Source organism: Suncus etruscus, chromosome 17 (genome assembly GCF_024139225.1).
Source record: "Suncus etruscus isolate mSunEtr1 chromosome 17, mSunEtr1.pri.cur, whole genome shotgun sequence".
Taxonomy (NCBI): Eukaryota; Metazoa; Chordata; class Mammalia; order Eulipotyphla; family Soricidae; genus Suncus; species Suncus etruscus.
The window spans coordinates 1,665,611-1,678,585 of NC_064864.1; the positions used below are offsets into that span (position 1 = coordinate 1,665,611).

Here is a 12,975-nt window from a genome sequence, read left to right on the forward strand (position 1 = left end):
CTTATTTCTCCATGTCACAGCACCACTGTAGAAACTGTGGGGAAATTTTCTGTAACGCTTGCTCTGACAACGAACTGCCTTTGCCTTCTTCGCCAAAACCAGTGCGGGTGTGCGACTCCTGCCACGCGTTGCTGATTCAGAGATGCTCCTCGAACTTGCCATGAGGGTCCAGAACAAATCCTGATTTCCTGAAAGGACCTGGGACCAGTCTGTGTGTAGACAGCGTATCAGACAGTATTGGCACCGATTTTAACTTTGCTCCAGCTCATCGGAATTAGTAATTTGCTATTTCCTTCCCCACTGCTTCCCCAAAAGAATTTCCAGGGTCAGAGTGATGGAGATAGCCTTGAAGACCGCTAAGCCAGATTCGATCCCTGGCATACCTGTATGGTTCTTGGAGCCCCACCAGGAGTGATCCTGGAGTGTAGAGCCAGGAGTAGATCCTGAGTGCTGCTGTGTGTAGCCCCAACCTCCCTGACCCCCCCAAAATTCTTAATTTTGGGAGCTTCATCATTAGTACAATGTGTAAGGACCTTACCTTGCGCATGGCTGACTTGAGTTTGATCCCCGACACCCCCATATTGTCCCCCTAGCCCTAAGTAAACCCTGACTGAGCACTTTTTGAAGTGTGACACAGCGCACACACACACACACACACACACACACACACACACACACACACACACACACACAATTCCCAACATTAGATGAAATGCTATATAATAACTCTAGACTAATTCTTAATCATGGAAGCTAGCACACATTTGCCTTATTTTGTAAAGACTGTCTTAAAAATAGGACTTCAGATTTTATTCTCCAGGTTCTTGCACATTCCCTGTAATTTTAATCATTGTAAAACTTTAGTTCTCAGAAAAAGGATGAAAATACATAAAACTGGGGCCGGGCGGTGGCGCTGGAGGTAAGGTGCCTGCCTTGCCTGCGCTAGCCTAGGACGGACCGCGGTTCGATCCCCCGGCGTCCCATATGGTCCCCCAAGAAGCCAGGAGCAATTTCTGAGCGCATAGCCAGGAGTAACCCCTGAGCGTCACAGGGTGTGGCCCAAAAACCAAAAAAAAAAAAAAAAAAAAAAAATACATAAAACGTCAACATTTGCCTAGCAATTGTTCTGCTGAATTTTGCTTTCATCTCTTCTCTTGCTTAAATTGCATTTTTAAAGGGCTGTTATTTCTTCTTTTGTTTTGTTTTGTTTTATTGGGCCACACCCAGGGGCACTCGAGGGGCTCTGCACTCAGAAATTGCTCCTGGCAGGCTTGGGGGACCATGAGATGCCAGAGATCAAACCCGAGTCCAACCTGGCTTGGCCACGTGCAAGGCAAATGCCCTACCACTGTGCTATCACTCCGGCCCCAGGATGTTTATTCTATGAAATATACTTTTCAGTTCTGAAATCAATGTAATGGCACCTTTTTTTGGGGGGGGGGAGGGGCACACCTGTTTGATGCTCAGGGGTTACTCCTGGCTAAGCACTCAGTCATTGCCCCTGGCTTGGGGGACCATATGGGACGCAGGGGGGGGGGGGAGATCGAACCGCGGTCCTTCCTTGGCTAGCGCTCGCAAAGCAGACACCTTACCTCTAGCGCCACCTCACCGGCCCCTGTGATGGCACCTTTTCAGGTCCAAGTTTTGGGCTAGAGGTATTATTTTGACTCAATTTTTTTTTTTTTTTTTTTTTTTTGTGTTTTTTGGGTCACACCCGGCAGTGCTCAGGGGTTACTCCTGGCTCCATGCTCAGAAATTGCTCCTGGCAGGCACGGGGGACCATATGGGATGCCGGGATTCGAACCGATGACCTTCTGCATGAAAGGCAAACGCCTTACCTCCATGCTATCTCTCCGGCCCCTTGACTCAATTTTTATTCTGCCTTCTTATCTTGAAGTGTCCTCCTTTATTTGCAGCTCTTTGCATGTATACCTGCTTGCTTTTTGTTTGTTTGTTGAGGGAGGGCTGTACCTGGTGAAAATTGAAAACAAATCCTTCCTAATAAGGGTGTATATATATCAGAGAGCCAAAACTCTTGATAGGCTCTCTTCTAAAACTGAAAGTTTGCGACCGGGGCTGTATAGAGGGCAAGGTGCTTACCTTGCACACAGCTGACTTGGATCCGATCCCTGGCATCCCAAACCGTCCCCTGAACACTCGCCAGGAGTGACCCAAGTGCAGAGCCAGGAGTAACATTACCTCTGAGCAACACCCCTTTCCTCCCCTACCCCCATCAAGTTTCTTTTTTAGATGAAAGCTTGGGGATGTTAAGAAATTTGAGCGTATTGACGAGCTCAGATTCAGCCAGCACTGCATATGGTCTTAGGCCCCAGAGGAAGAGACCCTCTGGGAGCAGAACTGCCGGTTGCATGTGGCCCCAAAACGAACAAAGTCAAAAAGTACATAGAGAGGTGATAGACCGAGTCATTTTAAATAAATCCCATTTCCATTCCAGCTTAACTCTTAGGCATCGCTTTCAGTGGTCCGGAGAATAAAAATGTCGCTGTAATAGCATTCCTGAGCGAGGTCCTGGAGATGTCTTGCCAGCTACGTACTTGAAACTATTTCAAACATGAGTCAGTCAGTGAACACTAACCCCACTGCTTATGTCATTCTTATTGCTGCCACCGCCACTTGAATAATACTTTTCCTTAACTAGTAATTTTAGACGGTCACTTTTCACAAGTCAGAATCTCCCCAATCATACAGGAATATGACACTATTTTTAGAAGCATTAGTGATTAGTCATGGCCCTCCCACAGGGTCACCCTACAGAATCTTAAAATTGCCCGATTCCCTAAATTGCCAAAGTAGGAAAAGATTTTACTCTTAACATTTATTTTCTTCATGATTCCAGCTTTGATTGTGTCCAGTGAGAACCGACACTGGCATATTTTGATGTATTTCCTTGGTTATGACCAAAACTATGTTCTTGAGCTATTGAAAAATCCACGTCCTTGTTTAAATGCTTATCAACAAATTGTATCTTGTTAGGAGAATGTTTGATGTCCATGCAGTAAACAGTAAAATATAATGGCCTAAAAGCACCTTTTCCAGAAAGGAATGTTATGTTCAAGCTGTGAAATACGTATGTAAGAGAAAAAATGCTATTTGTTAAGAGTTTTATCTTAAAAAATATATTACTGACACTGAAATATGTCACTATATTCTTGAGATGTGCATTATATTCTTAAATTGCTCTGTCGACAGGATAGACAAAAACCTTTGGCTAAAAAATGAAAAAAATCTGTGTTCATTTCAAACACTAATTGTTGTTTGGAGCAAATTTTAGAATGTGCTTTTTGGTTAATGAATCCCTTCCTCACCCCCCCCCCCCCCACCCTTAAATCTCTTGCTTTAATATTTGGAGTGTTTGTGCTTTTGGAAATATATGTAATCCAATATAACTACTTCTCTCTCTTGTTACAAACTGTGTGTTAAAAGGACCCTGGCACCCACATATGGTTCCTCCAATAGCTCCAGTGTGAGACACCTGAGCCAGAGAAACCAGCCCCGAGCTTCTTTCTGAGTGTGTGCCCCAATACAAATTCGCAGAGCCCAGAGCATTATTAGGTCCCAGATCCACCAGGTTATACATAGGGTCGTCGTCCCCCCCCTCAGTCTCAATGTTCGTGGCTGAGTTATACAGTTCATTGATAAAAACAACCCAGTACAGGGGTTCCTTCAGACACTTGCGAGTGATCAGCCCAGTTCAACTTGGCACTACATATAGGTCCGCCAAACACACACACTACCAGAATTAATCCGTAAGCAGAGCCAGAAGACCTGACTGATCACGGCCAGGTGGAGCCCTGATTTTTCTACTTGTACTGAAGACTTCTTTCCCCTCGGTGTTCTCCTTCGTTTAACCAGGACGTACTAGCACTCAGTGCCAATAAATCGTAATTCTTTGAATCTGTAATGTTTTTTAAAATGTGAATTTTATAAGCCTAATAAAATATTTGAAAAGATCAGCTTGCTTTAAGGGGTGAGTTTCATTAAAGATACTTTATGGTTCTATTGGTTAGTTTAATAGGCCAATCCCAGGAAATACGAGCCACTGTGATTTTAAAGGTAAGTATGGGCTAAATCCAACTCATCAGGCTCAAACCCCAGCAATGCCAGGAGTAACCTAAGTGTGCAAAGTAGCCCTGAGCACAAGGTGTGGCCTAAAGGGGTGAAAAAGGTTAATGTGAAGGTAAGGTTTTAAATGGATCAAGAGTGTAGGGGAGTAACTGCGAGTTCCCAGCCAAGTAGCAGCTACAGCCTAACAGCAGCCACTCTGGACATCCTGTACAGTAACTTGACGCAAAGCATTCTTGGACAGACACCGTACCATTGATCTCCCATATTGATATTTATTACATTAATAACATGTCTAGCAAAAAAAGTAACAAGTTCAATAACCGAATTCACATCGACAGATTTTTTCATTTGATGACTAGCCAGCCAATTTGGGGAAAAAGCCATATTGATCAAAGGGATTAAAAATAAAAAGCACCTCTCCCTTGCTACATAGTTTTGCATATAAGACAAGAACAACCCCCCCCCCCCCCCAGCTATCAGGCAGATGAAGGACCTCATTTCAACAAGGACTCTCTCCTCCTACATTTTTTAATGAAGTGATTTACAATTACTTAACACCCACCCATCTGCTTTACTTATCTTTGAATTCTAGGGCTAGAATTCAAGCACTACCACCCCCAGGCAACATTCCTTTTCAGATTAACATGTCAGAGCTAAACCTTTTAGTGACACTTGGAAGAATGACTACACAGAATTAACTGAATTGGTATTTCTGAAGCCATCTAAACTCATCTTGAGGTCTTATTTACAACGGAGAAATGAAGTCAAAGAAATCATTTTCAAGCTCTATTCCCGATGTCTGCTTATTAAGACGAATGCTCTAAGAGGTGAACCACTGCCCTCCCAAATCACACCTATTCTACTTGTAGCACTAATAGTAAAATACATCAAACCCAAGTCTTATGAAAGCAGTACATCCTTAGGATTAACTAGTATATAAAAAGTATCAACATCAGTGGTTTGAATATAAAAATTTATTTTAAGTCAAAGTATGCAACAAATAAAACCTACAGAAAACTTTCCCATCACAATCTGTTGCTTGACTAAATAATATTTGAAAACACATTCCTTCAGTCATTATAAAGTTCTTAAAATACAAAAGAAATTAAATGTGTAAGAAAGTCTAGTAGACCAGATGCTGCTGTCGGGACTTTTATATCGATGGTTCTGCTTCAGTACATTCCACGCCATCCACCTCCACTCATGCCACCTTGGCCATAGTAACCTCCGCTGCCTCCGCCACCGCGACCTAAGACAAGACATTAACCATTCAGGCTCATCATTGTTTATTACACATCACACATCACACATCACACACACACACACACACACACACACACACACACACACACACACACACACCAGGGGCTGGACCCATAGCACGCACTGCAGGTAGGCACAGGGCACCCCACAGGTCTCACTCCCCCAAGCCTGTGTGAGTTATTTCTGATTTCAGTGGCTCAAAAAACAAGAGCAAACCCACATCCTCAATTTCAACGGGGATGAAAACAAAAACTGAATTGGTATTCAACACTTACCATATCCACCCAAACCATCAGGTGTACCGTATCCTCCACTGTAATTGTTCCCCATTCCCATTCTTCCTACTGACCCGTAAGCTCCTTGATTTTCTTTAAAAAAAAAAAGGGGAAAAAAAAAGGTATTGATTGTAAAAGTGTTCCAACCCACTATATAAAAACATAAAAATAAAATATTGCATACCCATTCCATCTCTGCCATAGCCTCCCATTCCGGAGCCACCTCCAGGAGTAGAATTCAAGAAGAGTTCAATGTATCGGTGTTCTACAAGCAGCAAAAATTATAAACATGCAACACCTTACTATCCGTAAACGTGGATGGTATGAACATCCAAACAGCCTGACTTGCTAATAATCAACGAAAGATATAAACATTCCCAGTGGAGCAGTAAGAATTCTTCCTGTATTATCCAGGAGAAAAATTCAGGGTGTGTTTAGGAATAAAGAGCCCACACCACTGAACTACATACCCCATATGTCAGAACTTATGCTGTGACTGTGCAGTTAGACCAGGAATAACAGATTTGATTTACTGAAATCACAGGCAAAATAGCTTACCGAAATTTATGAACATGTATTATCAATTTTCAAATGGCTTTAAGACAAATGCAATTAACATTTTTAAATGATTAAGCTTTAATCCATCTATGCTGCATGTTCAAGAATCTATTTCCTCTTCATGGGAGTTACTGAGAAGTCCTAGAACCTTTCGTATTCGAGTATCATTTTATGGGGTCTGAGCGATAACACAGCGAGTAGGGTGTTGCAGGTATGTTCCTCAGCATCCCATGTGGCCTCCTCAACTGGCCAGGAGCAATTACTGACCTCAGAGCCAGAAGTGGCTCCCAAACACTTACGCATGTTATTCTTATCTTTAGACATGGCAGCTACTGCATCTTCATGTGTCACAAATTCTACATCAGCTTCCCCTGTTGCTCTGCCATCTGCTCCAATATCAATATGAACTCGAATTGGATTTAGTGGTGAGAAGAACTAGTAAAAGAGAACACGAGTCGCATTATATACCTGTATTCCCAAAGCACCAATAAAGCACTGCTAGGAGTGATGCCCAAAGCACAGGTGGGAGGGGCTCCGCCCAACTCTCACCTCAACCGATATCCCAGCCACCCGGGACCTATGCAATTGTTCCCAATGTTTCATCAAAAGCCTGGTGATGTAAATATGCTTACTCCTCGACTGCTTCATCTTAAGAGTACTATACTCAACAGATCGCTGGTGAATCTCAGCCTAGGGACTAACATTTAACAACTGCCAAGTATGTGTTTTCAATCATTCTTTCAGGTTTTCTTGGGTGTTTTTTTTGGGCTACTCCCAGGGTCAGGGTTGCACTCAGGGACCATGAGAAGCCTAGGATCAAATCGGGTCCGCTTTGAAAAAGGCAAACCTTAGTCACTATACTATTGCTCTAGCCTCCGTTCTCTTTCAATTTCAATAATCAACAGTAGTCAACAAGAAATTTGTCTGGGAGCTACACCCAAGCAGTGGTCTTATTCCTGGCTCTACACCCAGGAATCACTTAGCGGGCTCGTGGACCGTAGGACACCTGGGATCAAACCTGGGTTAGCTCTGCAAAACAAGCACCTTAGCCACTGTATTCTCTCTCCCGCACCACCCAGTTCACCAATTCTCAAGTGAATTTTATTTTACTTGCTTGAATCATACACAGCTTAGCACACTAAACACAATTCAATTACTAGTAAACCAAATTTTCTGATTGGGGCCAGAGAGATAGCAAAACAGTAGGGTGCTTGCTTTGAAAGCAGCCGAGCAGGACCGATTGTGGTTCGAGCCCTGGCATCCCATATAGTCCCCCGTGTCCACCAGGAACAATTTCTGGGAGTAACCCCAGGGTGCCGCTGGGTGTGGCCCAACACTGCCCCCCCCCCCAGACTGTTGTTGAAACTATAAAGATGGTGGCTCAAAAAATAAATAAAATGGGGAACAGGGAGATGAGAGAGCACAAATTTTGTGTAAGCACTAGGCCTCATTTTCTAGCACTGCAAGGTCCCTTGAGTAACAATGGTGTGGCCCCCAAAATACAAACTAAAGCAGGGGCTCGAGTATTAATACAGTGGGCAGGGTATCTGCCTTGCAGGCAGTTGACCGGTCAACCACACACCCCAGGAGTGATTTCGAGTATAGAGCCAGGAGTAACTCAAGTATTGCCGGGCGTGCCCTCCCCCAGTAATAATAATTTAGACACCGGGATTAAGTTTAAGCCAACAATTACTTACATTAGCAATGTCATTCTCAGTTGCACGAAAAGGCAGTCCTCTCATATGTACAAAGTGACCGCCATGAAAACCTGAGCTAGCATCACCAGCTCCACCATAGCCGTGTGCTCCCATACCTGTAAGAAATTCCCATAGACAAACTGATCTACGTTAGATAGGCAAGGAAAGCACCGTATCCCCCCCCCCCCCAAATAGGAAATGCACAACCATCTCAAAGTTCTGTGCATACGTGTACTGAACTATAAACTGTCTCACACAGGCTGTCTAGCGATACTGGCAAGTGGTAGAAATCAAATTAGACGTCACCCTGGAGCCTATCAATTCTTTCGTACCTCTTCCATCTCTCATTCTGTCATCGAAGCCATCATTTCCATAGCCATAATTATTATAGCCACCATAGTCATCAAAACCTCCGTAACCTGTATAATTTAGAGACAAAACAAACGAGATAAAACTTAAGATTTACAAAAACATTAAGTCACGGCAAGCAGTTCTATTTATCAGTTTGCAAGTCCCCAAAGCAGTCAACACTCTGGAAATCAGATTTAAAAATACGTTTCCACCCTCATGTCAAACAAAAACATGCCGTAATATGCCAATAAGACCATTTAAATTTTTCATATAGGTGCCAATATGTGCATCGATCAAGTCCCATAGCCGGCCATGGGAATTTGTATTTTCATGAACAGGTTTTAAAACCTAGTAGGTACTGAAATTACTGCCATTTCTCTATTTCTTGACAAAATGTCAGGAATATTAAGAAAATGACAACAGAACCTTTGTTCATTAGATACACATACCACCATCATATCCATCACCTCCTCGTCGCATTCTGTCATACATACTTCCACGCCCAGCTCCATAATAACCCCCTCTTCCTCCTATCGGTCTATCATAGGGTCCTGGTCGCTGTCCCAGCAGTCTTCTCGGAGGATCATAAAATCCTTTGATTTCACTCCTGCTACTTCTGAAGATCTCAATGTACCTATTTAAAAACGATTTAAAGGGACAGGTTTCAGCATAAACGCATTAGAGTAGGAAAGATATGGGCAAAATACAAGTTTTTCTACATCTAGATACACAACCCAATTTAAGATTGCCTAATTGCATCATAACGTTAACATTTTCATAAGGACAAATTAGTTACTTGAAAACAATTCATAAAATATACAAAATTTTAGCTTGTTTCCTTTAAAACGTATCGTTTAGAGAAAATAGTTGATCATATACAAAACATGTATCAATTATCCTACAGAGAAATGGAAACAATCTAATTGTAATTTAAGCAAACTATTAGCAGCAATTCCCCACCCAAATCTGTAGTTCCAAGTTAAATTTAGATAAAATTATCCATTTAAACTACCCCAGAAAAATGTTATTACCCTCCCCCATTTAAGCAAGTGACCCGCAACCCCCAAAATAAAAATTTAACACCATCCCAAACTCTCCATCCCCACCTGTGCCCTATTCTTTCCTTGTGTTTCCCCAGAGCATTTTCTGCTATCTCCTTTGAAGCAAACTGCACGAAGGCCTCCCCTGTGCTTCTCCCCTGGTAGTCCATCGTCAATGTTATCCCATTTGGCACGATTTCCAACCCTTTAACCCAAGGACAAATAACCCCATCAAGGGGAACAGTGTTAAAGGCTGAAACAATCCCATCTGAATCAAATATTCAAAACAATTCAAAACAAAACAAAACAAAAAGACTTAGTTTCCCATCACCCCATCACAATCCACAAATCTATCTTTTTCAATTACTGGATTACATCAAAAGGAAACTAGTCTTTTAAAATCATTACATATTATAAATGCCCACCTATTACATAAAGAGTTAAATTGTGCTCCATTGCAATTTGTGGTCCTATCATAAATACCCCCTATTAGATTCATCACACAATCCTTACATTTACTATTAAGCGGAGCACATTTCCCGACTTAACCCCCATCTCCGACTGAAAATTTAAGTCCCTCCCCCCATGGGTTTTACGAACTAAAACTAAATACAGAATACAAAATGCTACTGAACTTTGACTAATACTAGAGGTACCTTGAAAGAACTGAACTATTTCCTCTTTGCTGCAGCCAAATGGCAGTCCACGAAGTCGTACTGTCCCATCACTAGCGTCATTTGGACCATTATGTTTCACAACCCAATCCATTGCAAAACCGTTTGACTTAAATGCTATAAAAACAAACAAACAAACAAGCAAATAAAGCGGTCAATCAAAATATACTCTTGCCAGGGGTGCTGGGAAACTCCTTTCATGTTCTGTAAAAGAGGAAATTTTGGCGTGGTGATTCCAGTAACAATGGAACGATACGAAGGCAGAAAAGATCTTTTATTGTGCGTTTGGGAAAAGACAGGAATTAAGTGGCCAAGACTGACCCTGACCCCGTCCCGCCAAATAAAGTACAGCATTCCTAGAATACATGAACTGACTTTTAAGAAAATGACACTGCTTTTCGATAGTCTTACCCTGTCACCTTGTATTTAGGGCATCATTTTCATGTATATAAGGTTTCGATATGTTTGAAAAATTCCTTAAAACTGTATTAATAAGCTTAATACTTCTTTAACATGCGCCTGCAAGTTTACCGGATAAGCCACACTTTCAAGTACATCAAGTTACTTTTGAAGGAAGACCGCCAACTTATATTTAAAGACCAACCATCGAAACCCCCAAGAACCAAGTCTTCAGGTAAAAGGCTACCAAGAAGTGTGTTCCAAGAGTGCTTTGAAAAGTCTCTTATTCACTTAACTACTGAAGCCAGTGTTATGATCCCTTGTTCACTATGAGACAAAAATAAAAATACACACACACAACCAAAATAGGCTACAAGGTCTGTTCCATTCACTCTATCACATCCAAGACAACCATCCATCCTTCCTTTTTTAAGTTCTTAACGATTTAAGGGAGCGATGCGGAAGTCCTTCAGCTGTGGAAACTTACCAGAACCATCTAAACGTCACTACGCCGCTGTAGGAATCCTACTCACCTGATTATTCCAAACCTTTCCCACCACCTTCTACCCCTGTAAACAAAACAATTTGTTCACCCGATCCTTTTGCGTAAGCTCGAGGACTATTACTTCATACCAACAAGTCACCAATGTTTAGTTTCTTAGGACAGACATTTTCAGTGGACTAAGATTGCCTGGCAGTCGTAAAAATAAGCTCCCCATATAATTCACATTTAATAGGTGACCTTTAGAGGGCTCTGTAAAAACCAGTGAAAAAGAGAAACCAGGGTCTGCCTTGCATACCACAGGGTCCCTTTCCCAAGCCTGGCCGGGCACGAGTGATTTCTGAGGGCAGAGGCAGGAGCGACCTGGGTGTGGTGCAAAAAACCAAAACCAATTGACAAAAAAAAAAAACATGCCACCGTAAGGTCTGTTAGAAGTCTTTCCCAACGGGTAGCATCCTTTCCTTTAGAACTTAAGCTTTCATTGTTTACTATCCTTTTCCCTTGTAAATACCGTTTCGGAGACAAGACAGAAAACGCCTCATCCCTATAAACCTGCCCCGAAATGACTATCTAAAAAAACTCCAAGTATTCGGTTGACTAAGTCACAGTTTAAAATGGGCGAAGAGTCAAAATGCAGCAGACAAAGCCGTTTGAACTGTGACCATCCCAGGTGGATGAAGAGAAACAAAACCAAGGGAAAACCACAGTTCCCTCCGAAGAAGTGAATTCTTGTAAAATCTTAAAAGGCAACCTATTTTAATGTTGTAAGACAGTCAGTCTCCCTGTCGCCGTGTGCAGATAAGCCGTGGTCAGCACCTTAAGTCTCTTGCCACGGCCACGTACGTCCCTTCCTAGGCGCGTCGCCTGAAAGAAAGCGGTCAGGGAAGGCCGCGACGGGGCCTGTGTTTTGTTTCGCGACCTGTCAAGAGCCCCGCCATGCCTTCTTCAAGCCCTAGGCTCCCTCACCGCGTCGCGTCCCCGCCTGGGCCTACCACAAACGCTTTTGGGTCGGACCTGCCTCGAGGCTACTTTCTCTGCCTGGACGCTCGCTCGCTCGCTAAGATGGGGGGCCGAGGAGAAGAGCGCGCTTCGGGGGGGGCCACGCAGGGAGGCCGGTCGCCCAAACTCCAGTCTAGTGGCGCCCCCCGATTGCCCCCAGCTTGTCCCGGGCTTCCGGGCTTCCTTCCTTCCTTCTTTCCTTCCTTCGCAGGGTCGCCGCCCGCCCGCGCGCATGCGTGCTCCTTTGTCCCGGCGGCGGCTCGGGCTCCTCGTGCGGCGGCTCCGTCGGGCGGCGGCGTCTGAGGCTGCGCAGAAGGGAGGCGCCGGGCCAGGCTGCGAAGGAAAGCGGGAGCGCGGCGGGCGAGGGGAGAAAGGGCGGGAAGCCGAGGAGGCGCCGCCGCCGCCGCCGCCGCCGCCGCCGCCTCCAAGATGGCGGCGCGGGGCAGGGAGGCGGCGGACGCCGGTCGCCCTCCGCCCGCCCTCGCGCCCCTGTCGCCCCCGGCAGCGCGGCCCACCTGCCCGCGGTCTGTACCTCAGGTACCTGGCTCCGGCGCCCGCGAGGCGCTGACTGAGGAGGCTCCGTCCCAGGCGCCGCCGACGCAACGGTCCCGCAACCGCCTCTCCTCGCCTCACCCGGGAGCCGCGGACGAGCTGCGCAGCGCAACCACCGAACCAGCGCCTCAGGGGAAGGGGCGGGGCGACGCGGCGACGCCGAGCTCGCGAGATCCGCCGCGTCTCGCGAGAGGACGGGCGGCGTCTGCGGCCACTGCGCGTGCGCGCGGGCGGACGCCGCCGAAGAGCGCAGGCGCGCGGGGCTTCGCGCGCGGACGGCGCGCCAGTGCGCCTGCGCGCCGGCGAGCGCAGCGCGGGCGAAGATAAACTGCGCCTGCGCGCTGGCTGGCTGAGGAGAAGGAGGGAGACGGGGAGCGGGCGGGGTGGCGCCGTCGCCGGCTCCGCCTCCGCTTCCTCCGCCTCCTCCGCCTCAGGCGCTGGAAAAGTACTGGGCCGCGGCCTCCATCTTAGGTGACTTGGCACACGCGCGGGGCGATTTGCGTCCTTCTTTGTTGTCCTCGCGAGGCCGGAGCTCTCCCTCGGAGCGCGTTGTGGACGGCTCGCTGCCGACGCGCCCTG

General features: G+C 45.4%; 2 protein-coding genes across 3 annotated transcripts in view; one reads left to right on the forward strand and one right to left on the reverse strand.

The window, feature by feature from the left end:
- The window catches only part of RUFY2 (RUN and FYVE domain containing 2), a 34,834-nt gene extending 33,946 nt beyond the window's left edge, over positions 1-888 (forward strand). Inside the window, exon 17 of the mRNA XM_049790496.1 lies at positions 21-888. Coding sequence (XP_049646453.1) covers positions 21-164 — 144 coding nt within the window. The 3' untranslated portion in view covers positions 165-888. The remainder of the gene's footprint in view (positions 1-20) is intronic.
- A 4,153-nt stretch (positions 889-5,041) lies between these two features.
- Positions 5,042-10,420, reverse strand: HNRNPH3 (heterogeneous nuclear ribonucleoprotein H3). Of its 2 annotated transcripts, none has more exons than XM_049790500.1 (9): positions 9,927-10,420; positions 9,337-9,475; positions 8,725-8,864; positions 8,212-8,298; positions 7,880-7,995; positions 6,482-6,617; positions 5,809-5,889; positions 5,625-5,717; positions 5,042-5,335 (listed from the first exon to the last, which is right to left on the reverse strand). In XM_049790500.1, the coding sequence occupies exons 1-9, from the start codon at positions 10,036-10,038 to the stop codon at positions 5,259-5,261; spliced, it is 981 nt and encodes a 326-aa protein (XP_049646457.1). In that variant the 5' UTR covers positions 10,039-10,420; the 3' UTR covers positions 5,042-5,258. The 2 variants fall into 2 exon arrangements, with proteins under 2 accessions (XP_049646457.1, XP_049646456.1); XM_049790499.1 differs by having other exon boundaries at positions 8,680-8,864.
- Positions 10,421-12,975: the final 2,555 nt, after the last annotated feature.